The 26,919-nt window shown below is 37.2% G+C and overlaps 1 protein-coding gene across 1 annotated transcript in view; it reads right to left on the reverse strand.

The window, feature by feature from the left end:
* The window catches only part of COMMD10 (COMM domain containing 10), a 99,896-nt gene extending 74,639 nt beyond the window's left edge, over window positions 1-25,257 (reverse strand). Inside the window, exons 1-5 of the mRNA XM_062599840.1 lie at window positions 25,202-25,257; window positions 24,978-25,068; window positions 22,881-22,991; window positions 20,882-21,037; window positions 5,875-5,985 (exon numbers count right to left, since the gene is read on the reverse strand). Coding sequence (XP_062455824.1) covers window positions 5,875-5,985; window positions 20,882-21,037; window positions 22,881-22,991; window positions 24,978-25,068; window positions 25,202-25,233 — 501 coding nt within the window. The 5' untranslated portion in view covers window positions 25,234-25,257. The remainder of the gene's footprint in view (window positions 1-5,874; window positions 5,986-20,881; window positions 21,038-22,880; window positions 22,992-24,977; window positions 25,069-25,201) is intronic.
* Window positions 25,258-26,919: the final 1,662 nt, after the last annotated feature.

The following is a 26,919-nucleotide window of genomic DNA, read 5'->3' on the forward strand; positions in this document are numbered from 1 at the left end:
TCCCAGCATCTTGAAAATTCTGGACTGCATCTTCAGTTCCCTAATTGAAATGCATTTAATCAGGGATAAGAGATACAACAGGTCACAAACACAGTCTAACATAAGAATTATTGTGCATTCTGGAATTTCTGGCTCTAACGGTTAAGCACAAAAATTTCTGACAGCTTTCTGTAGCAATGTGACAGCCTGGAAACAAATTCTAAATTTCAAGTTTATTTTTATGAGCTGTTCCACATGCTCAAGATCATACAGTCATTTTACCAGGTCTTTTAAGAATATTAAGACTTTTCTCCAGTGTTCTGAAATCCCTTTTTAGGGAAGCATCTGCTCTCTTATCAGCATTATCATTTATGAGATTTTAGTTCTCAGAACCACATCCATGATCTACTTTGCCAAAAGCAGCAACCCTGCTGGTACAGAGGTCAAAAAGACCTTGAACTGGGACTGTCCTATATGAGATCATCTAGCCTGAGGACTATCCTGGCCTCCAATTATCTTGTTTAAATGGGAAGGAAATGACCTTTTCTCTTAACTTCTCCTTAGGCATTTTTGCATTCATCCATAGGCCAGTCCTATTTACTTTTTCAGTAATTGCTAGAGACTTAAAAATCTGCTTGATGAGAGGACCAAACTCCATTCAAGTGCTTAATAGAAGCACAAATTCTTGGCTTTCTGAGAAAGAAGAAGGCAACATCCTCATCAGAGCTGCAGGGCTGAGAGGTAGCTCAGGAGTGTGAGCAGCAATTTACAGCTGTTTCGTGTTTGCACCTCCTGACAGTTCCTCCAGCATCACAGCAGTCTCCTAATTGCCCTTTTTCATGAGGGCCTGCAGAAGGGACTGATCTAGCCCACCTGGAAGAAAAGCTTTGTTTTGCCATCTACTCTGCTGTTAAAGAGGAAAGAAGAAAACTGTGACTGATATTTTAATAAATCAACAGTAATCATTTAGTATTTCCAGACTTCTATAGCCCCTGTGGAACGATGCATATATATTACCATCTCAGTTTCAAATGCAGGCAGACCTCCTTTTTATTTTGAAGGAATGGTTGCAGACAAGTAAGTTAAGTATTTCCTTTTCCCTCTTTAAAACAGCCAATAATTCATAGAAAATAGTAGCACTTTAATATTTTCTGCCTTTTGTCAAAAGCATTATAGCAGCAGCTTTAAAAAAACCACCACTTTTATCAGTTCATTTATCTCACACCGGCAATTGCAAAAAAATCCTTTACATACAAGTTATAAACAAAGTATTGAATTCTCATTTGGAATCTATACATACCATTCCTACTCTAGTATACCAAAAATAAAAGCTACCCAAAAGGCAGAAGGCCATCAAGAAGTCCTTAAAAGTTAAAGAGAAAATTGTACATGTAAAAGAGGGGAAGTGAAACAAGAGAAAAACCTTCCATGGGCAAAAAAAAAAAATAATTAAATAACTACGACTGTAATTACATACGTAGAACAGAGCTACATACAAAAAATACTTGGATAATTATCAAGACACAATGCCCAGCTAGAAGAGTTTTTACTAAAAAATTTTCAAGCGTGCATATTGGAGATTTATGTGTAAGAACACACAACAATAAATACACTTTAAATAATAACATGCCTGACACTTTTCCTGAAGAAGTAGTAACAGCAGAAACAAGCAAAGATAAAAAAGAGTCACGATCCTTAGAGCAAAGCAGGTCAGAACAAATCGGCCATGTCCCCAAGCCTTTACGAGCACGCAGCCTTACCTCCCACATTCCTCAGGGGAGGTATTCAGCAAAGATGACGTGACATTTCTGATGCCCTCAAACCTTTTCTACAGTCTTTGCTACAAAAGTTGTCCCAATATATGGCTTGCGCAGTTACAGAGAATAATCACAGCTGTTTAGAAAGGTTTGGACTAGACAGCCTAAGGAATTGCTATGATTAAAAGTGTAAAAGCATGTGCAAGTATGTGCCTGTGTGGACAGATATTAAATAAATTATTGAAGTAAACAGAGATATTAAATAAATACAGCACTTTTTCGGGGTCTTTGCAAATCAACATCATAATTAGGAGCACCGATTATCAGGATTATTAATTCATACTCCCTCTACTGGTTAATTCACCCCTATAAAGATAAAAATAATAATAGTCCATAAAACGTCTCCAGATGGCTGGATATAAGAAACCTGAGACCAAATGATATTAAATAAAAGCCCCGCACCCTGCCTCCACCATACACATCAGTTTGTAAGCAGCAGTTTCTTCAAGTTCCTGTCGCGTGTTAAGTATCAGAATGGAAGTAGAAGGATCTTGCAATTCAGAAAGATGTTCCCTATCACCCTAGCTTGTTTTTCGGGTGCCTGCTTCGCAGAAATCCCACTTTCCTAAGTTCAGAAATGCAATTAAATGCTTTACATTCTGAACCTTTGCAACATGTACTGTTAGCAGAATTTTAAATTGAAACTTTTTTTTTTTTTCCTTTTTCCCTTCCCATACAAAGCGTCATCAGCAACCAAACCTTAAAGCTGTCAAGAATCACCGAACAGCCTGGGTTGGAAGGGCCTCTGCCAGGCCACCCCAGCCCACAGCGGGGCTGGCTCCAGGGTTACGCCATGCTGCTCCAGCTGACTTCTGAATATTTCCCCGGCTTGCAACTCCAGGCTCTCCCTGAGGGACCCATTCTACTGCTCAACCACTCGTAGTGAAAAACTTCTCAGGACACAGGTAAAATTTGTGCAAGTCCCAAGTCAAGCATAGTTCAAAGACTGAGGATAAGCAAACACTGAACTCGTAACAATCCTCCTCCCTCAAGAAGTTTGCCATAGCAACAATAAATAACAAGTGATAAATAAATAAATGCAATACTTGTATACTTACAATATTACAAAATATATAGTATTACCATATAAGGTATAACATTATTAAGTATAATACTTACACGACTATTTCATCTGCAGCTGACAAAACATACTTTATAAAGATTCATATGGCATACAGCATACTCATTTTACTTGATGAAGCACAAATGTTCCTACAGTCAGGGGTTTTTGATTACCTGTCCTGGAGAAATGGTTAAGTACTAATTTTGAACATCATCGTCTGACAAAGAAACATTTAAATTGCCCTTGAGTGAGCTGTAGTAAGCATAAGTGTATTAGTAGAATTACTTGCAGTCAGTGAAAACAGGAACAACGGCAAATTTCATTTACCTCGCTCAGTACATTTTTTTATTAACCGGCTTCAGTTTTGCAGATGAGCAAGACAAACTTCTATTGTGCTATGCAGATTAGAAACGTAAGCACTTCGCGTTTCCCACAACTGCTGACTTTGGGAGCGAGCCTGAATATTGTTTCAAAAAAGCACGCCAAGAGCCGGCGACGTGGCACAACGAGAAAGGGCGCTACTGCCCTCTAACGAGCCAACACACGAAGCTCTCCACCAGCCTTTCACCACTTGCCTTACAGGGAGAAATGAAAACCATCACATTCATGATTAAAAGGGGAAAAAAAAAAAAAAAAAAAAGAAAGAGGGAAAGAGTTCAGTTACAAATGAAAATAATTAATCATTACGAACCAATCCTCTAAACACACTTCTGTGCAAAAGGCTGAGTTATACGTAAGTGTGGAGAAAAAAAAATCCTCAGAAGTATCTAGCTTCATATTTAATGCACAGAGGGATCAAGTTGATGCAGAACACTTCACAAAAATTAAATTATGCTCCAACACTTCTGTCAGCATGTAGGCAGGTATTAGCCTATCTTAAACCTACTCTATACTGGGATGTTAGCATTCAGTAGTTATCTTCACACCAAACCAGATTTATAAGTTTTAGCGTCTAGAATGTGAGAACATCGGCATGTTTTTCTTGTTCTACTGTTGTACTAAATGTCTGGTTTGGAGTCATTATGCTAGGCTTGTAATTATTGCAAAAGAAACCAGATATTTGTATCTAATTATACCAGTAAGAAGAACTAGAGAGAAATCAATTAAAAATAATCTACTTTCTGAATTCTGTTTGTAATGGAAACAAGTAGTTCAAGCAAAATGCACAAGTCAGGCATAACGGAAACAACTTCTTCATCTTCCCATCTTTCATTCCAAACTACTAATCTGCAGGACTATATCACTATATGGACAATTTTATCAAAAATCCCACTTTGGATATCTACAACTTGGCAGCTCTATTTGATTTACCACTGCTTCCATACCTACCTCTAATGAACAAGCTACAGATAAAAATTTTTTATCTTAAGCTTTTGTTCATTTGTTTTAAAGCTAGAAAACCAAAGCGAAGGAAAAAAAAGGCATTTTTAAGCAGATCACAAACAGTTCACTATGAAGAAAACAATGTGTCTAAAGCTATCTTTACATTAAGAACTGACCATCAGAATCATAACATGGCTAGATAACCAAAATGCGGACAACCAAATAGTTATGCACTTAAATATTGTCATTCAGTTCTACAAAACAATTTACAACAAAAGCATATAGCAGAACCTACTTAAGAAGTTTAAATGTGAAAGAATAGAATTATCCAAGTTAGAATTTGGCTAGGACACAGACTTAACATTCTTTTCTTACAAAAAGTGCTAACAGGTTCTTCATTTTTATTCAGGAAACAACATGTTAGAACCACAGGTTCAGCACCCAGACAGAAGAGTGGTACCCATGTCCCATCACTGCCTGCATTCTGCCAAGGGATCGTCTATCCATCTAATACCACACTTTGCTTTAACTGGCCTTAGATACAAACATTAACTGTACTGAACAGTAACTTGTTCGTACACAGTGTTCTACTGTCTTCCTTACATAATGCACAAAATTCTACTAATTTCATCTTATTTTAAAACGAAGTTGGGCAATTCACTCAAAACAAACTACACACAAACAAAATCAGGAGAAGCGTCACAGTTTTCTCATGTTTCCTCATAGTTACTTTGTCATATATTTGAACCTGTATGCTGTGCTTCTTAATGCAATTAGCACATAAAATATGGTGTGGTTCCTGTATATGTGTTTCAGAAACAACTTGCAGTGAGCTGCTGAAAAAAAAACAAAAAAAAAATCTCTAATGCAGGACGTGGTGTGAAGCACAACCATAAGCTCAATATTCTCTTATTCTAGAAATCAGAAATTCCACTCACATTAGCGCAATTGTGATTTAAATGCAATGTGAAACCAGAATTAAGTTCCAAATCAATTTTTTCCTCAAATCTTTTACATTGACTCTTTCATTGATAAAGATGAGACACACCGCAGAGGATAAGACTTTCCAATTTCCATTTGCAAGATAAGGTGAACAGCCATTCATGTATTAATTTAAAACATGCTAACTAACACTAAAATACAGCTTATATGAATGAAGATCTCTGAAGCAGTGCTTGGCACTGAAACACCATCAGTTACTAAAATCCTTAAACATAAAACTTTAACACAAAATCTCCAAAGCACTGGCTTTCCATAGCCTTGCATACTATGTCATCTTTCATGTATATACATCATTAGCACAGAAAGGTTTCAAGTGATGAATAATATAAGTAAATACATGTCAGAAAGCAGTGAGGAATTAGGCATTAAATGTGTAATAAGAACTAATCGTAAGATATATGCCATAAAGATATTTTAGTGATATAAAATAACCATTTTCCACGACAACTCTCCATTACCTCACTGCCCAAAGAGCTTACAACACAGCTCACAACCGCCAACCAACCTGATGTGTATGCTACATCAGTACCTCATAATTTCAACTGCCTCACTGTTTAACAGTTTGTAAAACAGAAATATGAAAATAACAGTGAGATATTGACAATGATCAAGAGTTTCAACTGCTGCCTCAAAACTTTAAATAAGACCGTGACTGCAATTCATTCTTACCATCAGACGTGCATTTCATACCTTTGAATCTTCACTGCTCACTCCCAGCTCTAGCACAGCTCGAGGAGATTTTAGTTTCGCTTGCATGGACTCGGCCATTTGAAGATTAAGCTGCCATCCAATTGTTTCAAGCTACAAAACACAAATTTAGGTTATAATCAGATGCTGCAGAAGCTCTGTGGAGATCAACTTTTGGTATCTGTGAATGGCCTCTGTCAGTGAGCATGTTGTCAGTCAGGCGCTACACAAATGTTAAGCGTTTTTATACCACAGACGTTCTGCAAATTCTCATTGCCTCCAAGAGAGTTTTTCTTCTACCTCCAGCCAAATTTAACACTTCAAATTGCTTGTGACTACCCAAAATACAGTGTCTTAAAATGGTTCAGATCTGCTGGAATCAATCCATAGAACAAAATTAAAGATCCAAAGTAAGGTGGATTTCCCCTCTAAGCAGAAGAGGGTGGGCAAATTTGAAGCTTCCACTTTTATTATATATTTCTTTTACGAAAAAATTTAATGAATAGTAATTTCCTAATCAATGGATCTACTTGTGTTCTACCATATGCAGATCTTAAAAAGCATCACAATTTCTGACATTAAGTTTTTACTACTGCAAAGTCAAAAACCAGCTGAGCATGCAAACAACAGAATTTGCTCATTCCCCTCAGAAACAACAAAGAAATATATCTCAAATCACTTTTCAATAATGAATCTAAAAGTATATTCAAACATTATTAAGCTATTTCTCATACATGAAGCAGTGTGTAAGAACAGAACTACAAATCTTTCAGGAATTATCTAGCTTTCTTGAATAAAGAATAGGAGAAATCTAAAGTCTGATCATGTAGCAAGTTAATTTGCACACAGATTTTAATTTAATGCTCACCCTCTGTTAGTAAATATTGTAGCTGAATTGGTAGAATGCAAGTGTGCCACAGATCAGTTAAAACCTCTTGCAGACCAACAATTCAGTTAAAATCATCAGTAGCACAAAGCCCCCCCAGAGATGCTAGGCTGTGAACAGAACAGCAGAGAAGCAAGTACTTATGCTGTCTCCTACAGCATAAGTAAGCATAAAGCGACAGTAATCTTTAGATGAGGGATTGGACAGGTAGTGAATGGTGGTAAATATCTTACACGGGCAAAGACAGAGCTTACAAAATATATTACAACTATACCATTTATATACAACTGTACCACTTTATATATAATATCTTGCATACACTTTGTATATTGCAAACATAATACGCCAGTTACATAATGAACATTGTAAGTTATGTGACCAAGTATACAAACAGAAAAAGTAGGTATCATGATCTACTAGCCACCAAGATGGTTAGAGAACTTAGCCAAATGCAGACACGGTTAACAGAAAAACATACAGCAATCTCAGACTGACTTTGCATACAGCTACAAGTACAAGACAGTGTGAAGAAATTTAGCATATCAACCTGCAGTCTACTAGCTGCTCTGCAAAAAATGTCACTATTAGAGCTTCGCTCTGTGGTAAAAATAATGCAGTTTACACGTTAATTAAAATCAATGAAAAGCATGCTTACCTCAGAGAAACTGGCACAGCTAAATGCTGTAAATATAATCTAGTGCACTTTGTGGTGGGCATCTCTCTAAGAACAGTATACACACAGACTAAAGATGTTTTAAAGACAAATACTGTAAATCCTAAAAGTAGATTAATATTTGGTCAGTTATCTGATTTCTTCTAAGCTGATTACACACTGGTTGATGAAAATAACAGGGCATTTCCCACGCCACCCCACCTAGAAGTATCGCACAATTCAAAAGAGCAGCCACTTCTGCAAAAGCGTTGCTAAGTTGATCACAATAAGCACAGATGAATCCATCAAACCTTGGTTCTGGCCAGTATCTACACTACCTCAAATCTTTCTAGGTACACCAGCAAATCATGCCAGAACGAGACAGTCTGGAAAACATTTTTGTCTCCACAAACTTCAACAAAACTATCAAAATTATAAAAGTACACTTTTGTTTCTCTAGTCCACGCAACAATAGAGATCTCAGGACCTTGACTCACTCTAGCTTTCAGTGCAACAGAGAAAGAACCAAATGATGGATAACAGAGTGGCAGTGGGAGCAGTCCAAAGCAGGCAACAAAAGAAAGTACTAGCTATTTTGATGAAACATCTGTACGCATCTAACCACTAAGGCCAAACGAGGAGATGGCGAGTGAGCTCTGGAATTTGATGGCTCTTTGCACTGCAGTCACTGGGGTTCCAGCCGAGAGCTCCTCAACTTTGAAAGGCCTCTTTCTTTAAAAAAATCAATGCCTTAAACACTTCATCGTACTAATACGGAAACTAAGGTTAGAGAGGCTGGCATCTTATCCAGGATTATAAAATAATGCCAGCAGAGACAAAAACATTATTGTGGGAAGACAGACTTTCAAGACTTTGCTCTAACTGTTAAACAGTGCATTGTGCATAACATGAAAAACAAACCATCAGAAGTGAGAAGATTCAAATTTTTGACTTCTACTTCACTGCTAACTTACATCTATCCAGGAATATCACAGAGGGCTCAGAACAAACAATATCTGTGGCAGCACAGTGGTCTGAGTTTGTAACTGAATAGCAGCCATAACTTTTTTATATTGCTTTACCTTAAAATTCCTTTGTTCTTCTATATGATTGTGTCTTTTCTGTTTTAAATATAGCCATATGAGAACAAGTTTTGATTAACCAATAGCACACTGCCCAAGGATTCAATATGGTCTGCCTATCTCTTTTTGTGAAAGGAAATTAGAACATACGTTTGGCCATAGTTGTGTTTACTTAGAAGACATTCTGAAATATCAATTAACCTTTTTAGAGTGGAGACCTGTTTCTTCACAGTGTTTTTGTCAAGGCATTGTATTTGGTAGCCATGAAGTGGTACATATTTTAAGGCTAAGTTTTTCAGAAGATATGAGGAGTGTTAAATTATTAACAGTTAAAGAATTGTTAAATTATTTCCAGTTCTGATATAATACAGGTCATAGAAAACAGAACGTTGGGGAGAGTTCTTCTAGTGCCAGAACTTGTGAAAACATTCACACTTACATGAAAAGCATTTACTGGAGGGGAAAATAGTCTCTCTAAAACTAGCATGAAAATAAAGCCGTACTTTTATTTATTGTAGACCTTCAGCGTCTTTTTACAACTTCTTATCAGCAGTTTAGAAATGTGCAAGCAATATTAAGGAAAGCTACCTTGTCACTGCAATGATAAATACAGTTGGAAATGTACTATTTAACTCTGCAACTTCTCACTGATATCTCTGACACTTACTTAACCTCAGGGTTATGTTTAAAAAAAGGGGAGCAGGCAAGCTGGAAAATAAGGAGAGGGAAAAATTAAATAAAACCAATAGTAAGTAAGAATGAAAATCTTTCACGTCTGTTCCGTGATCACTATGGCAAATGATCCAGGGCAACTAAGACAGGGGAAGCTTTAAATTAGATTACCCCTGTAATCCTCCATCCTCTTTCCTTAAATCTCAACCCTACTGTCCTCTTCACTGAAATACCTTCCATACAAAGCAGAAGAGCACAGCATTTTATACATTAGGACAAGCAAATCATTAGTAATCTAACTAGCTATGGTAAAATGTTTGCATGAAAGCCACACATGGCACAGGGCCCACGCACGCTGTAAGCACTGAGCCATCTTTCACAGTTTATCTGATATGAACTTCATGCAAGGTCTCCGAACACAACAGGATTTCACATAGCCCACAGAATAACACCCACAAAACTCTATTTCTCTCACCACTTAATGCTCTTTGTGTTTTACATACTATTATATTAACCATTCATCAGTGAGTCCACTGAAATCCAAAAGAAAGGACAGACCGCAGCTTTGAGAGTGAAGGAAGGCTGGAGCTCCAGGAGAGAGATACAGCGGGGCCTCAACTTGAGCACAGAGAACAGAACCAAAGTCATCGACAAACTGGCAATAAAAAAGAGAATGTTGTTAAGCAGCTAAATTTGGGAAAAGAAAGGAAGTGGGAACACTGAGAAGACAGAAAACAAAGTGGAAGTAGAATTTCAGAGAACACACAAACACCTAAAATGTCTCTCCCAATACCGTCAGTTTCAGCCAACCAAAACTTCTGAAGCAGGGCCCAATATTTTTAAGGTGGGAGAGGAAAATGGGCTTTAAGTGCTTAGTAGGTGCTGGAGCAGGGCATGAGGGCTTATTTTTCAAATTGGGGTCTTCGAAATACATTGAGGTGGCATTTACTCTCTCTACAGCCATGAGGACTACAAGCTTGTTTTTAAGCAGAAAACAAAAGTTTCATATAAATTATCTGCTTCCAGAAGGTGAAACTCTCAGAAGGTCATCCAATATCATAACGAATCATTAGAGGAAAGGCAGAAAATCATTACTATTTCCCTCAAAACTTACCGATACAACATGAAGAGCCTACTAGAGCATTAGTACGATGTAAGCAGAATGCCAAAGTACCATGCAAACTACTATTTTTCCTCTGTGGATAATCCACAATTTGGCATCTATTTGTCTGATAAAAAGCACTAAAAGTAGTGACATCAGAAGAAAATAAGAGTCACAGTAAATAAAATACTGAACCAGTAAGAATTACAGCATGGAAATAATTGCTTGAATATATAAAAATCAACATGATCAGAGTTTTTACAACAGCCAGACATTTAGACAGTTATGGAACAGCCAATCACTTCACATCTCAATTTTAACATATTATGAAGCTGTAGTTATTTCACTCTGATTCCTGAACTCCATTCCCTTGACAAGACTTGCTGCTTTCAGAACAGCTAGCTTTCCCTAAATAGAATAATATGTATTTCATATCTGCATGTACAAAAATAGAATTAAATAATATGTATTTCATTTCTGCACATACAACCATTTTAGAATATGAGTTTTTGGTTAACTCAAGACTAAGAGGGTTCTGATATGATTCAGGACACATGCGCAAATGCAGTTAATCAGTTCCACACTTAGCATTATTCAACAAGTAGCTATAGATTAACCAGTTACAAGAAAGATTATGAAGATCTTGGCATATCCATTTTTAGAATTCCAGATAAACAAATGACTGTATACATTTCTACAGTGAGAGATAAAAACGCTTATCACCATTTAACAGGCAACAAGAAAAAAAATTCGTTAAGAGTTTCATCTTGAAGAAAGAAAAACATTTCTGGACTGAATACTCGTTAACAAGTTTGATTGGGTGGGCAATACAGAAGTAATTCTAAATTAATAGCAGTATTCTGTAATTTTAGGTTTATAGAAGGAAAAAAGCTTAAGTCAGTCCACCACAGGCAAGGAACACTCAGCGCACGCAAACATCCCATTTTATGTAGCTTACTATTACTGCTAATGTTTTCAGTATTGCCATAGGGCTCCTTACATTATACTTGGTAATGTTTGAAAACCAAATATATCACAACCCCATTTTAAAATAATTTTGATGATATTTGGAGGATCTATTCTGAGCATCATTTTCCACTGCTGCATGAGAGGGGGATTTTTCCATTGTCAGTCGCCGTCTGCTTGCTTGTCTGTTTTAAAACAAAACAAAACCAAAATCCTTTTTAGGAAGGAAAAAGTTTTCTTTACACCCTGAAGTTACTATGCTGAAGCTTTTTAACGTAAGTGGTATAGCTTGATTAGAAATTTAAAGCAAACTGAGCTTCTGGTCCACAGCCAGAATCAAAAGCCAATCGACGTGTGCTTTAAAGTAACTAGGTCATGCTGATGTGAATATTGAGAAGAAAAACAGGCTAAGGAAATTAATGGGATATGATATTAAATCTTATTGATCTAGTTCATAATGAGCTTATCAGTCCAGTCAAATTGGCCTCTAGTGAGATGATTGCTAACTTGAACAAAACTTAAAATAAATCGTAATATCTCTTTTAAAAATTCAAATTCTGGCACAGCTCTGTGACTACTTCTAGCAATACTACTTCTTCTGGTATCAGCGATGCTAAAGGACTTGATTAACAAGAAAATTCTTATTCTTGGTTTCAAGCACAAAATGCTGTTTTATATTTGTACAGCAGAGAACTAACATCCAGCTCTCCTTAATTCAACTCAAGGAGCCATTTTAAGGTAACTTACTTGCACTTCTAATTACTTTCCTTCACAGACATGCTGATTAATTTGAAGATATGCTCAAGCAGTGTAATTGACTTCATTGTTGTGATATTTTTAATAACTATATAATAGAAATAGAACGCCAAAAAGAACTTTGTTGACTTATTCTTCACAAGTATCGTAAAAGTTTCAAGCTCCACTGGTATTTAGGCTCACTTCTTTTGACTTTAAATATTTTAATCCTTATTTTGAGAAGCCTTTCAGTTCAAAATGAACCAATATTTGTGACAACTTAAATGGTATTGCACATGAGATTATGCCTTTCAAAGTCTGAAAAAAAAACCTCTGCTTGTTTTTATAAAGCTTTTCCTATATGAAAATAAAATAAACATGCATGTGCAGTGGCATATTATAACGTTATCCAGAATCACACTTTCCTCATCTACCAAATAGGGGATGATTTTATCAGCATGTTACAGAAACATTTACGGTTTACTTACAACTACTCTTACAAGTAAGCTTAACTTCACTACATCAATGCTGGAAGGCCCACTTAGTTAAAAGGCTGCTTTAGATTGTGAGTTAAAGTAAATAGTCATAATTTAAGATTCCAAATTCTAAACTTCTACTGCTAGAAAGTTAAAAATAATTAACTCCATAGGAGATCATGTAACAGTACAGCTTATTTATATATTAAAAGAGAGCAGCCTGAAGGAAAAACCATGCGTGCTTCAGAGAGTAGATTTACAATAGCTGGAGAAATAAGATTCAAGAACTACTTTCTAACTGAACCAGTAGAGACAAAAACTGCCACATATTTTAAAGACAGAGCCGGAGAGATTTAGAACATGCACTACATGATGTGGCTGCATGCAGTAATAGGGAAGTTGAACAACACATGTCTCTTCCCATGGGTATTTTAGAAATGAACCTATTCTGTTCCCAATGGCAACAATTACAGATGAAAAAAAACTATTTAAATCACATATTAACAAATGAAATTAGAATCTTTTGTTTTAACCTGGAAACTAATTCACTCATTTTAGCTATTTCTTCCCTCTAATTTCAGAGGAATGGTCCAACTTTAAAGGTGAAAACATTTCCCTGAAGAACCTGACATAGTTATTTATATAATTGAAGACATCTGTAGTATTACTGTCACTGAAGCTGTTATGAATAGTGAAGTGAGAGATAATGGGATATGAAAGACATCTTAAGCAAATCCCTTTCTCATATGATTACAATAGCACATATCCCACTGACACAAAACATTTAAGAATGCTTTTCAACTAACAAAATACTTTGAAGAAATAAATCACCTGAAACACAACAATCTTTCAAGTGCATTTTTTTCCACTTACAAGACACTTATTTTAGCTGTTCTAATCAAATAACCTTTACGAATACCAGGATGTGAGTACGACCGACTTCTCGGTCACGCTAGTTTTTTGGAAGGGCGACCCCCATAGTTCCCCCTCCTCTGAAGGGCAAGCCTTCCCTATTTCATTGCAGTAAAAGAAAATCAACTGGAATTCTGGCATATTAAAAGTGAGGAGGTTCTTTTCCTCATCTTTCAACAATCAAATTAGCCAAAACGTATACTAAATGGCAGCTGCATACACACATACCTTTCAATGCACCCTTCTAAAGGGTATTGTAAACCTATATACAGAAGTAATTAACTGCCAGCTTGGTATGGGTGACAGAGGATGAAAGGTGCATTAAAAACATTGGTCTACAATGTGCTATTCTAACTTGAGACCTGTGTAATCACAGCAACGTAAAACTAGAAGACGGCACCCAACCAGTTCCATTAAGGCTGCTCAGTAAAACGTGCAGCCTAAGATCCCAGTTCAGCTCTCCATCAGCCTATTCAGCATTGGGGAATCAAAAGTCATGATAACATCATTTTTGCTGAACATTGTAATGATACCTGAAGACAGTTTACACAAGAGGCCAAGAAAAGGATGAGAAACTGTATCTGACTGAACTTCTCAAAGAGCTCTCCTGCTTAGCTTAATAGAAGACTGTTAGTGCAGAGGAGATACCATTAGGATGAAGCCAAAGTGTGGTCAATATAGCAAACAAATATTAAAACAGAAAAAGGTGCACATTTTAAAGAGGAATGCAACCAGCTACAAGAAAAATTTGCCAATTATTGCAGGTAGATTCTTCATCACTGGAATTTTTTTTAACTGGCAAGAGATTGTTTCCTGTAAGGTAAGCCCTAGATCAAACAAGAGTCAGTTTAGTTTCCTAAGGACATGAATGCCTAGCACTGGGGGTGCAGGGAGATGACTGGTATTAACACATCAATGTCTACTCTTAATTATTAATTATTGCTACTTACTTGCATTAAGGCAGCATGAACATCTTTAAAGGAAACTCTGGTAATATGCCTAGATGTTGCTCTTTTTAAAAAAAAAAAAAAAAAAAAAAAAAAAAAAAAAGCCTTACTTTAACAACTGTTCCATGAAAAAGGAAATCTGCAGTGAAACAGCTACCTTTTCACGGAAATAAATTATACCCTTTCCAAGGAATATTTACATCCTTCCAACTGAACACTGAATTTTTATAAGACATTTTTAAGTTTCTATCTCTCTACTGAGAACTCTAAACAATCAATCTTGATGTTTAATTTTCCAATTAATCAGTACCTGCTTGAAAGACAAACGATTAAACAGTCTGGGTGTGGTGTAACAGTGCTCACTAATTTTCTTTCCCATTATTGGAGATCTGACTTCAAACTGTCCAAACATCTGACTCTGAACTATCCAAACACTGCTTTCAAAATAAGTTTTCAATGGCATTAACCACTGCTGCCTCTCCCTCTATCTCCTTGCCTTACATCCAGACTCTGGCTTCTCAGTAGATCCACCTCCCCTGTCCACTCACCACCTTCTTCCCAACCATCTGGCTTGTACTACCGTCCTCACTGCCCAGCAAACTCCAGTCGTCTGTAAATCCCACTCACATTCAACCATTAGCTTTCACCTTCACTCTGTCTGGGCCCATTCAGACATTGCTGAGCGGGATAGGGGAGCCGGGAAGAGCCACTGGGCACATCTCAGGTTTGCTCTGCACATCTTAGATCCTTCAACACAACTCTCCCGCATGACACCAGTGACATTAAGAGCTAGAAAATAAACCAAAATGAACAGCAGCAAGTTTTAACTTTGTAAACTGGGAGCTTCAGCTTATAATTAACTCTAGAGGAAGCAAGCAAAGCAAGACAAAAAGCCAGTACTTCCATTATTGCTCAGAGGGGATTTGACTGTTAAGACTTTACCATTTTAAAAACAGAAATACAGACTGAAGCTCCATTCTAAAAGGAAAATCTGCACAAATTACATATCTAAAGTCATCTTACTGGGTGAAGACAGAAAATTAACTGGATTCTTCATCCAGGAATGGCTCTCTCCTAGTGGATTATTAGTATTAATTTTGTTTGATTTACTATTTTTGCCTGCAATGATTAAGTCATACTACTCTTTAGCAAGGCTCATCTAGCATGTATGCCAGATAAAGTGACAGTTTTCAGACTGCAGAATTCAATACCCATAACAAGAAAACTCATTTTTTAGATCTTTGAATTTAAAAAAGAGACAGCAACACACCAAAAAGTACCAGTACACTTCACAGGGGAAGAAACAATAGTAGTATGACATGGATTTGGTACAGAAATCCAGTGCTAAACTTCAAAAGATGTCTCCCTATTTTTAGTTGCTGGAATTTTTCATCTTTACAAGTATTTTTAAATGAAAAGCAGCTAGCTTGATAGCAAAGAGAACAGGAATATATGACAAACATTAGAATCAACATTCAAGTTTCCAATACCCTAATATATTTAGAGATTCGCTTAGTGTAAAAAAGTATCGTTCTACTCAAGCTCTGAGAAATTTACGGACACAGAATGTCAGGTAAAATGGAGTGAAAATATGCACCAGTCTATGCGCACTTACACTAAAAAGATTTCTCATAATTCTTTAGCTCTTTTATCAAGTAGAAAAATGTACAGCAAAATCCAAAGGCTGCAAGATGAAGTTAGACAAACTTTAATGAGAAATAAGGCAAAACATCTCTTAACCACAAAAAATAACCCTAGAAATTCCTTTCAAATGCCTTTCAAACCTTAAATTCTGCTATTTTGTCTGCAGGAACAAAACAAAGGTTTCAGATGTTTTTAAACATGTTTGAAACATAACTTCTTTTAACCTTTCTCATTTACACTTTCTTGGTGGGGAATGGAAAGGGGTAAGGAAAAAAACTCTTAAGAAAAAAATGATCAGTAAATCAAAATAAGAATACTTCAGGGATACTGAATACCTAAAAACTGTAAATAATGAAAATAACTACTAATGTAAAGTTGGGTAAGCAGAAGATTAAACAGATTTGGTCATGCCGTAACTAGCTATTAAAATAATTCTCAGTAGCTATAAAACTACATTTTTATTATATCTTTAAACAGTCGTATTCTTTGTCACCATCTGTGAGGGCATCAGATAACGCAAGCTGGTTCACACTGCCTTGTGACAATGCCCATGGAGAAGACATCCTCACTGTTGCCCATTAGCCACTGTAAGAACGACAAATCGAACAAAAACAAACAAGAAACTGAAAGATGTTTGCTTTCTCTTTGCAGAATAAGGAGGAATATCAGTCACATATTTCTCCTGATACCAGAAATTTTCCAGATAAGTAAATATTTATATAGCCGCAATTCTGTTCTTTTCTCATCATAACAACTTTAAAATGCTTCAGAGTGTATTTCAATAGATTTGCCACAGTTCAGCACAGGGGAATTTTAGTATATTCACATTACGTATAACCTCTCAGCAAGAAGACCAATTTCTGAGATAACTACCTTTAGAATTTTTCCCATATGGGTTCAAACAGCCAGACAAGACACAGAATTGACAGCTCTGTCAAGAGTTTTAGGTATGTAATTTCACTAGATGCATTCCCACTCATCATTATATTAAGTAACACTGCACAAATGCTATAAAAAAAAAATCTTATCTTGCCTGGCAACATAGAACTAGATCTTTTTAAATTAAATATATTTTAAAGACACCATGAATAGTTTTCCAGTGCAAGAAGTCTATGAGGAATTTGGCTTGACTGTTCTTTTAAAAGACAGCTTCACACCAGTTACTGAAAAAAAATTAGAGAACATTTAAAAAAAAAAAAGTGTTAAGAGGACAATAGAATCAATGAAAAAAATAGCCATGAGAATTCAGCTGGCTTTTCTTTGCAGAGAAAATAAAGAGAAATACCATCATTCCAACTGACTGATTGTATTATAGTGCAGAAATTATATACAAAAAAGGATATGAATACAGACTCACAGAACAAATTAATGCAACAGGAGACAATACATAATTAAAACCCTTGGACAGCTGAAGACAGTATACCTCAGTGAAAAAAAATGACAACTAAGAAAATAAATGCTATTAAACACAGCCTTAATTTCACTCTGTAGTTTTTATTCGTCTCTCCTGAGACAATAACATCATGGCCAACCCAGTACTTACACTGAAGGTTTTAAGTTCAGAAAAGAAAAAAGAAAAAAAAAAAAAAAAACATATACATATTCCTTCCAAAAGGCAGAATTAGCATTCAATATCTCAGAGAAAAACTGTTATTCTTCGCCCAATCACTACTCTGGGAAATATTTGTTCTGTAGCACTGAAATTCGATTTGGTTTTTCAACCCAATATAGCTATTGGCCAGGGCACTAGAGACAGAGATAACAGAGATTTGAATATGCAAATTTTGCAAATTGAATTTGCAAATAGAGATTTGAATCTCTAACAAAACTAAAAGATATACTCTTGACAGAAAAAAGTATCATTGTGAATCCAACTTCAGATATATACAGAGCATGAATAAACCATCTTAAAAAAAATACCTTTCCAGATTATGTTATTGACAATTATCCAACAGAATTGTCATAATTCCTTGGCAATTAACAGAAATATAGCACGGTAGAAATTTGTACATAATATCACTTCTATGACAGAAGTTAATGGTACAAATTAGGAACTCCATGCATCATGAAGACTTCCTCACATGCCTTTTTTTTCATATATATTTAGCCATGTAAACATGTAAATGTGTAAATTACCTATACACAGGGCACATTTATAGGATCAATTGTTTTAAAAAATGTTACATACACCTACACATATTGCGGAGTATTAATAACTAGATACACATCTCTTCTTTTAAACAAAGAAATTAATTTAGTCTCAGAATCAATCTTAAAAAAAAACCTAACCTCTAAAATTAAATATTCACTTCTACACATCTTTCAGGTTCCAACTTTTTTTACTTTAATTCCAGAGATGTTGATGAGAGTTTACAGCAAGTTTGCTACTAGAACAATATATCCATGAATAAGGGAGTATTTTTCCCCCATTCCTCAAGGTACACAAAGAAGCCTCAGAAAATATGCAGTATTATGCAATTGTTTATAAGAGCAAATAATGGAAGGATCATGCAGTCATTTACTGTATTCATAGGACATCAACTATGTAAGTTCCATTACCTCATTTTATTTTTTAACGTTCTCTGCTTAGGTGTCATGTTAGCTGAAAAAATACTTTATTCAGCAATTAGTCTGTGATTAGTTCTGATTTAACTCCTTGGCTGAGGAAGAACTCTCTATGGGATTAAGTCTTTAGAACCATAGAATCATAGAGTCAGTAAGGTTGGAAGGGACCTCTGGAAATCATCTAGTCCAATCTCCCTGCTCAGCAGGGTCACCTAGAGCATGGTAGACAAGGTTACCTAGAGCATGGTAGACAAGGTTGCCTCCAGGCAGGCCTTGAACATCTCCAGAGAAGGAGACTCCACAACCTCTCTGGGCAGCCTGTGCCAGTGCTCCGTCACTCTCACAGGGAAGAAATTCCCCCTCTCGCTCAGGCAGAACTGCCTGTGCTTCAGTTTCTGCCCATTGCCTCTTGTCCTGTCACACGGGACAACTGAAAGGAGTTTGACCCCGTCCCCTTGACACCCTCCCGTCAGGTACTTGTACACACTGATAAGATCCCCCCTAAGTCTTCTCTTCCTCACTTTACAGGTTTTTGAAACAAACTGAGAAAGTCCTTAACAGCTACATTCACACTCAACCCAGCTTGCCATCCAGGCTGGTAAAAAATATCAATGACAATGGCACTTAAGTGTATGTAGAAGCACACCACCTGTAACTAAACTTGCTTTCACACTGAAAGACAAATAAATTTCACTATGGCACTTTGCAGGAGTTGTTTTCTGGCAAGCTTAACTACAAAGGACAGTTTAAAGCTTTTTTAAACTAGATGTAGCAAAATGCAATTCCACTGTGTATTAGATAGTGGTGAAGCCACAGAAGAATCTTGAAACATAAACCCTAACGCACATGAGAAGCATTGTATTTTGCAGGACTTGTACAAAACTACAGATAGAAATAAAGCAATGTCACCTCCAAACAAGCTCATAGAAAGACCACAGATGTACACCATACTAATTTCAGCATACGTAGAACTCCGAACAAGTGACGATCGAAGGTGTTTGTATTAGCTTTGCATTAGTTTCTCAATACACTGAGGAGCCAGCAGCAAATCGGCTCACTGCATAGCGCACACAGAGAAAATTCTCAGACAGCTGCTTTGTAACGTATCTTCAGAATACAGTGTATGTGTGCACAAATGGAAGGCAGTTCTGAAGAACTAGCTTCATAACCTTCTGTAATTTCACTTGATTTTCAAACAACTTGCCTCCTTTAAAGGAAAGGAATACTTACCTATATTCTCATCAGATCTCTTAGCATTTAAATTTTGAGACTTCTGTGCTTGGCAGTGGTAAATATTATTTCAAAAAGGCAAAAGGCCACAGGGTCATGAGTGACAGATTTTTGTGTACCTACATTACCAGTCACCTACTTAGTTTGGCTCATGAGTTAGTGTAATTGCACACACTGTAGTTTTATAAACTGTGTGCTTAAAACTGCAAAATTTTACACAATACTGAGTTTAAATATCTTTAGCTTTTACCAGAGGTTATCTCATCTTCTCCAAATGTGCATTTACACCCAAAAGTTTAAAATCTGCTGCTACAAATTCCATTTTCTGTTTTTGCCAGTGTTTTACATGTTCCTTATATATCCAGGTTATTCTGCAAGCAGATTTTACTAAGCAAACCATGAAAATAAACTAATTCTTATCAGGATAAGATATATGGCAATGATAAAATAATGCAGGAATAACAAAGTCAGTCTTGCACAATTTTGATGAACCATTTGACTCTGAAATTGGTATGTTCTGTGTACACCTCCTATGTGGGTGAAGGCTTGTAACACATCCTTCTGTTGATTCCTAATACCTGCTCAGATGTAAACACACTCATGGCTAAAGACACAACAGGCCAGTCTTCTACAGCATATTATCAAAAGAGAATTTTAACAGTTAACAGGCACATATGAAATGAGATTATGCAACAGTAGAGAAGTTTTCCAAGATATCTTAGAGAATGCACTATCCAACCAGATTACAAGATACGGGAGTTCAGACACACTTTAGTTACAGAGAATTAACAAATTGCTACCCATGAGCCAAAACACTGCAACTGTCCATGCGCACGTTTTATCCTTGTGCTACTGTAAAGCATGTTCACAAACATCTACAAATGATATTTAGGTTATATTACGCCACATTGCCAATAGCACAAGTATAGTTAACTTCCAACAGTTAGAGCTCAGCTAACATATAATATCTCTTCAAGACAATGGAACTTAATTGCCTCTGATTGCATCTATCCATAATCTATTGGGTATCCTCTTTCATGTTTTTGTTACCTCGGCTTGTCATGAAGTTTGCATCTTAATTTAAATTCCTTGCTTTAAAACACAGCTATACAGCTTTACTTTCTTTGAGAAAAATGTTTACCTTCTGAGGGGTCAAAACCCTCTGTCTGAACTTTTCAATTGTTTCTTGACCTGCAGCTGCCCATGCACTGGCAAATGCTTCCGCTTTGTCTTGATCCAGGTGAATGCTTTGCAGCTGCTGTTGCAGTACAGCAGGCTTCAAATTATGATAGACTGCCTGTTAAGAAAAAAAAAAGTGCTATTATAGAAGTAATGTTCTATGAGTTGTGCCAGATACATTCCACCACAGATAGCCTCCACACTCTCACAAGATTTTTGCACTCTTACAGTAGTATCGCTAGTGAAGATTCTGTTCACCTTGACCCTTTGACTGAGAAGAGATGGGTACACCTATCCCAGTTCTATGTGAGCATAATATTACAAATGATTCTTCTCAAGAAGGACAGATTATGAAAAACACATAGGTGAATCTGAGTAACAGTGCAATGTTTTCACTGCAGGTAATGCCAAAGCAGTTGTCACTACAGACAAAGGGGCTTTGCAGTCTACTGAGATCATGAAGAATGAAAGGACAGCGTTTCCAAATTCATGCTGTTCAAGAAACCTTTAACTATAAGATAATATTCTACAAGACAGATGGTTTGCCAAGAAAGGTGAGTTAGCTATTACCTCTATATAAGTATTGATTTTGGTGATAAGCACTCCGTGTCATATGTTGGCCTCTCCTTTCAGGCCAGGACACCATCACACTCAGAGAGGAAAGAAAAAAGAAGTGTGTGGGGGGGGGGACACAAACCAAAACTACACAGCATGGAACAAAGACATGCAGTCATCTTAGGTTGTCTGTGGTATGACCACAGAACAAAAGGCTGTTAAAAATACGCTCTGACAGAACAAGCAGGTACTCTGGAGAGATGATGTCTGTCAGGCAGAACATAAGAGTCCTTATACATGATTTACTCCAACCAGGAATCTTCTTTAGATTGACACTATTTATCCTTTCATTTTCTTATGCAAAAGAAATACAAGTCCTAGAGAAGCCTCAACTGCTTTTTCTATTCATCTCCAATAATTGTATAAATGAAGCAGTCCAGCGAAAATAACAGAAGTGAAGATAAGTACATTACTGTTCGGTTGAGATGAAAAATCAGAATTCCAGGCTGGATACAACCTCAGTTTTAGTTTTAAGACTTTACAGCTAGGAGGTATAGGGAGGTCTGTGTAGTTCATTTTCTTGTTAATTCTGTGATATATGCTAACAAAGTAAATGAAAGACAAACTGCCATGTGCATTTTTCACTAAAAAAAAAAAGTTTTCTACATCAGATAAAGAAGCAAAAAAACATACGCTCAAAAACCGGCAAGAAAAAATAAAAATACAAATCCCACAACAGACCTATCTGAGTTAGTACACATGTCCTGACAAGACCTTTAAAAATGCACAGAATACACCTGCTATACTTGTATGGAAATGAATGGATAAGATTCCTGTTGTGATCATTTAAGAAAGAGTCCAGACTTCTTCGGTTACCACATTTACTGTGTAATACTTTGGCTTTTCGTCTGAGTGGTGGACTACTGGCTAACCACAGCAGAAACAGAAAACATCTTTCAACCATGCAGTCTACTACACCATGCAGTCACCTCCTCATTCAAATACCAGAGCTGCGTTATGTGGCTCAATAATAATGCAAATATTTTTCTTATAAGAGTTTTAAAAAAATGCATGGAGAAATTGCTTAGAATTAACAAAAGGAAAGACAGTATCTCATAATTTTCAGTATTTCTCTCACAGTCATGCAAAGCTGGTTTCCACTATCTATATTTACTTGGAATGTCACTCCACAAATATAGTTAGTCCAATTCAAATCAGTAAAATACGCAAATAAAAGTAGCAAAAATCAAGTCATCAAAACATACAGAGTACATTAGAGATGTTTTTAGGAATATCTTTTTAACTTGAATTCTGTATTTTTGAAATCTAAAACCTGATTTAAAAATATATCTACCAATTCATAATGATTAAAAAAAAAAAAAAAAAAAAAAAAAAAAAACAGGTACCTGTTCCAAAATGAATGATATTGTTTCAAGAATTAGATGAAGATCCTGCTTTTCCAATGAAAAAGCTGCTTGAAGCTTTTCTTCCTCTTCTTCACTGAAGCTGCTTTCAGCCTGAAGTACAAAAATGGTTACTCCTAACATTCTATATAGCTACCAAAAACATATTTGCCAAAACAAAAGCCTTCTCTTGTTTTTACAAGCATAATGGTTATCTAGTTGTTTCTAAATAGAAACAATAAAGGAAATCCCCCTTCCAACAGAAAATTACAATATGACTTATTTTCTTGGAAATCAGAATGAACTTCAAGTAGTATTGGGAACTTCTAATAAAATTTTTAAAATGCATCACAAGAACATGCTTTCTCCTTGCACTTGAACAACGGTACCTGAGAGCTACTAAGCAATCTTTGGACTACATCAGATTATCTGCAATATCCTTTTATAAATAAAATAAGACTAAGTAGTGCACTACTCAAATCAGAACCACTTCCCCAAAAAACAGAAGGCAAAATTTTAACTTCTTCAATTCTGTTTTGAAAACTGTCCATGTAGTTATAAAAGAAATAAAATAACTTATGTTGTTCTTGAAAGTCATCTTGAATACAATCTACAGTGTATTGTATTATTAAACATTACTGAGAAAATAATGTATTGTATATTTAAATATAAGTAACCATATTTATTGTCTTACAATAAATAGTAACTTAAAAATAGATACAGTAATCTTTTAAGGTATAATTATTAATAAATATATGCTACAGGCATCAAAGCACCATATTTAGACCACTCAGTAATCCAAGATTGCAAAGCTACACAAAAGAAGAAAAATGAGCTGTCAGAATAAACAAAATGATGCAACTGCACAAAAGCTTCAACAGTCACAATGTTTAAAATATTAAAATGGAAGTAATACCCTGCGTTTTCTTCCAGCAGCTAGTGATTCAAGTATCTGCTGTATTAAGCCAAGTAGGTTTATTTAAAATTTCCAACAATTCCACATGCCCTAGGGTCAGATACTTTGGAAAGGCCAAATGAATGATACATGAGATTAGTCTTTTCAATTTAGCTCATTCACTCGAGTCCAGCTCACATCAATAGTGATCAGCTATTTTTTAATTACTCGGTATCTGCTTTGTAAGTTGGTGACAGTTTCCAGCTACTAATGATCTACTATTCATTCAAAACAACTAAAGAAAACACCCTGCAATAACTGTAGCATCCTACCTAGTAATTTTAGTAGGGGGAAAACAAAACAGTAATTCAATCAAATAAACAAAACAATCCTTATCAGAGGTTATAATTCTGAGACTGTAAGTTTGTATTTTCTATTCATGACACTCCTAACTTAAAATATTTTAACTTCTAATTTGTGTGTTTATATATATATATATATGTGTGTATATGTATGAGTGTGTTTATATTTGTATGTATGTCTCTCTCTCTCTCTATATATATATATATATACATAAATCTTTCTTTCTCTCTATAGATGCATTTCTTCTAAACACAAAACAAGAGAACACACAAAAACTGATACTGAACAATGCAAAGTATTTCATAAAACTGAAAAAAAAATTCAACCAAATTACATCTTTTTTAAGATTTCTTTTACAGTTCCCCTTTCAATTTTTAATTCCAAACAGATTTAATCTGTTTGACCTTTGGTATTCTATAGCGAAGCTGACAATTGATTTTATTTTCTATGGGGCAAAATAAAAACCTTGAACTAAAACATCTGTAAAGATGACAAAAATATCACAAAAATCACAAGAGTTTTGGACTGTGTTTTTAACCTTGGTTCTATGGATGAGTTTGGCCTAAGAAGATAAGAAATAATAATAAAAAAACTAAAAATAAAAGATAAAATAAAAATTACAAGCTTTTAGTCTCTACCCCGCAAGAACAAGGGTGGAGTCTGTGCAAAGAAACGAGGACCTGGTTTCCCCTATAGCGCAGGGGGCCAGGCGGCACCAGCGTTTCCGTCCCTTGCCAGCCCCGACACGCGGCCCGCAGAGCAGGCACGGAGACGGGTCATAAAACGGCAGCACCCCGAAACGCCGCGGGAGGACGGGACGCGGACGCCGCGGCACGGCCGACCTTCAGGTGCAGCTTCTGGAGCAGGCGGCAGAGCAGGCGCGGGAAGCGGCCCGGCGCCACGGCGTTCAGCAGCGACACGGCCCTGCGGATGCTGCGCGGAAGCAGAGGCGGAGGTCAGGCCCGCGGGAGGCCCCGGCCCGCCCCCACGCCGAGCGCCCCCACGCCGAGCACACCTCCCCCCCCCGGCCCAGCCCGCCACCGCCGCCGCCGCGGTCCCTCAGCACCTCTCCGTCTCCGGGACGATGGGCGCCGCCATGGCTGCCGCTGCGGCCCCGCCCCCGACGGCAGCCCGGCAGGGCCAAGCGGCGCCGCGCCGCGGGCGCGGGCGCGGGCGGCGCCCTGGGGGATGCTGCGGGCGGGGCGGGGCGGGGCGGGGCGGGAACCGGCGCCTCGCGCCTGGCCGAAGGCGAAACCGCCCCAAAACGTGGCCGGCGGCGGCGCCCGTGGTGCCCCGTGGGGGCTGCCGGAGGCGCCAGCAGAGCCTGCTGCTCAGAGCTCCCTCAGAGAGAATTCAGGGCGGCTGGAAGCCCGAGCAATTACTTGTTCTGACAAGTTCCAGATACTGGATGTGCCACTCAGCTCTGCTGCCAGTCCTCTGGTTTTTAGGTTGCACGTTCCCGTTTCAAAGTGTTTTCCTTCACGCTTCGCTGCATCAAATGAACATTCAGAACGATGACTATTAACCTTGTGGCTGGGCAGGCCCCGAGCAGGCTGCTCAGCCGGACCCGCCTTGCGCAGGAGGTGGGTCGGAGGCCTCGGGAGGTCCCTTCGTCCCTGCGCGAACCTGAGCTCAAAGCCACGCTGAAGGCAGACGGGAAGGTGATGCTGGATAAGCCAACTTGACAACGCGGAATCATGGAATCGGTAAGGTTGAAAGGGGCCTCTGGAGATCATTGAGGCCAGCCCTCAAGCAAGTGGCCCGCACAGGGATCGAACCCGTGACCTTGGTGTCGTTAGCACCGTGCTCTAACCACCTGAGCTAAACCTAACCCCATGCTGTCAAGTGTGCAGTTAAATGAATTTTTCCTAGTGCCTTTCTTTCAGAATAATGGCAGTGTCACAAAAGAGTAATGTTCAGGCAGTGGCCCATAAAACTGGAGGCATTATTTCCACTTCCGAAAAATAAATTTTAAGAATTCGTGACTTCCTGTACATCCATTGATTTATTATTGCTTTGTATATTCATGATTTGTTCTTCAAGTATGAATAATAGGGCTTTTCACTGAGCTAATGATACTACACCATTTAATTATTTTTTTTATCAACTATCTTAATTTATCCATCTCTTCAACTCAGAATATTCCTCTTAGACATGGAAGTGATTTTAGATTCATCTGCTCATACGCTATGACAAAGTCTTAGTCACGATGACTAAGTGACTTTAGAGAATTTAGCCTCTAATGCAAGTTTAACTGCTTTAAAACAGCCTTGAAAAGCTTGGACTCTTTGAGTTAGCCTTTCCCAAAGTTGAACTGTATATTCTATTCTTTCACAAATACCAGGCAAGCCTTTGTATTATTTTAGAATGATTTCTTTTACAGACTTTTCTCATCACTCAACTCTTTAGCTAGAATCTGTCTAGGCATTTCTTTTTGAAAAAAATCTTTTGAAATACTTCTGTGAATATGAGGAGAACCTCTGAATGTAGAGAGCATAAAAAGGATGTACAGTTAGGAGTTATGGAATAACTTTCCATTTCAGGCTAGTTAAGCATTGTAATCAATTGCATAGGAAAGTCGAAGAATCTCTTTTATTGGAAGTTTCAAAGCACAGAGAGAAAAATATCTGAGAAGAAAGACGTGAATAAAGCTTATCCAGCATTAAGGACTACGTGCTCTGAAGATCCTTGTGGTACTTGTTTTCTTTGAGTGTAGTATTTCCTCTATTTTCTTGGCTTTTTTTTTGATTCACTCCTTACTCCACAACTTGTGATGTCATTGTG

Source organism: Rhea pennata, chromosome Z (genome assembly GCF_028389875.1).
Source record: "Rhea pennata isolate bPtePen1 chromosome Z, bPtePen1.pri, whole genome shotgun sequence".
Classification (NCBI taxonomy): domain Eukaryota; kingdom Metazoa; phylum Chordata; class Aves; order Rheiformes; family Rheidae; genus Rhea; species Rhea pennata.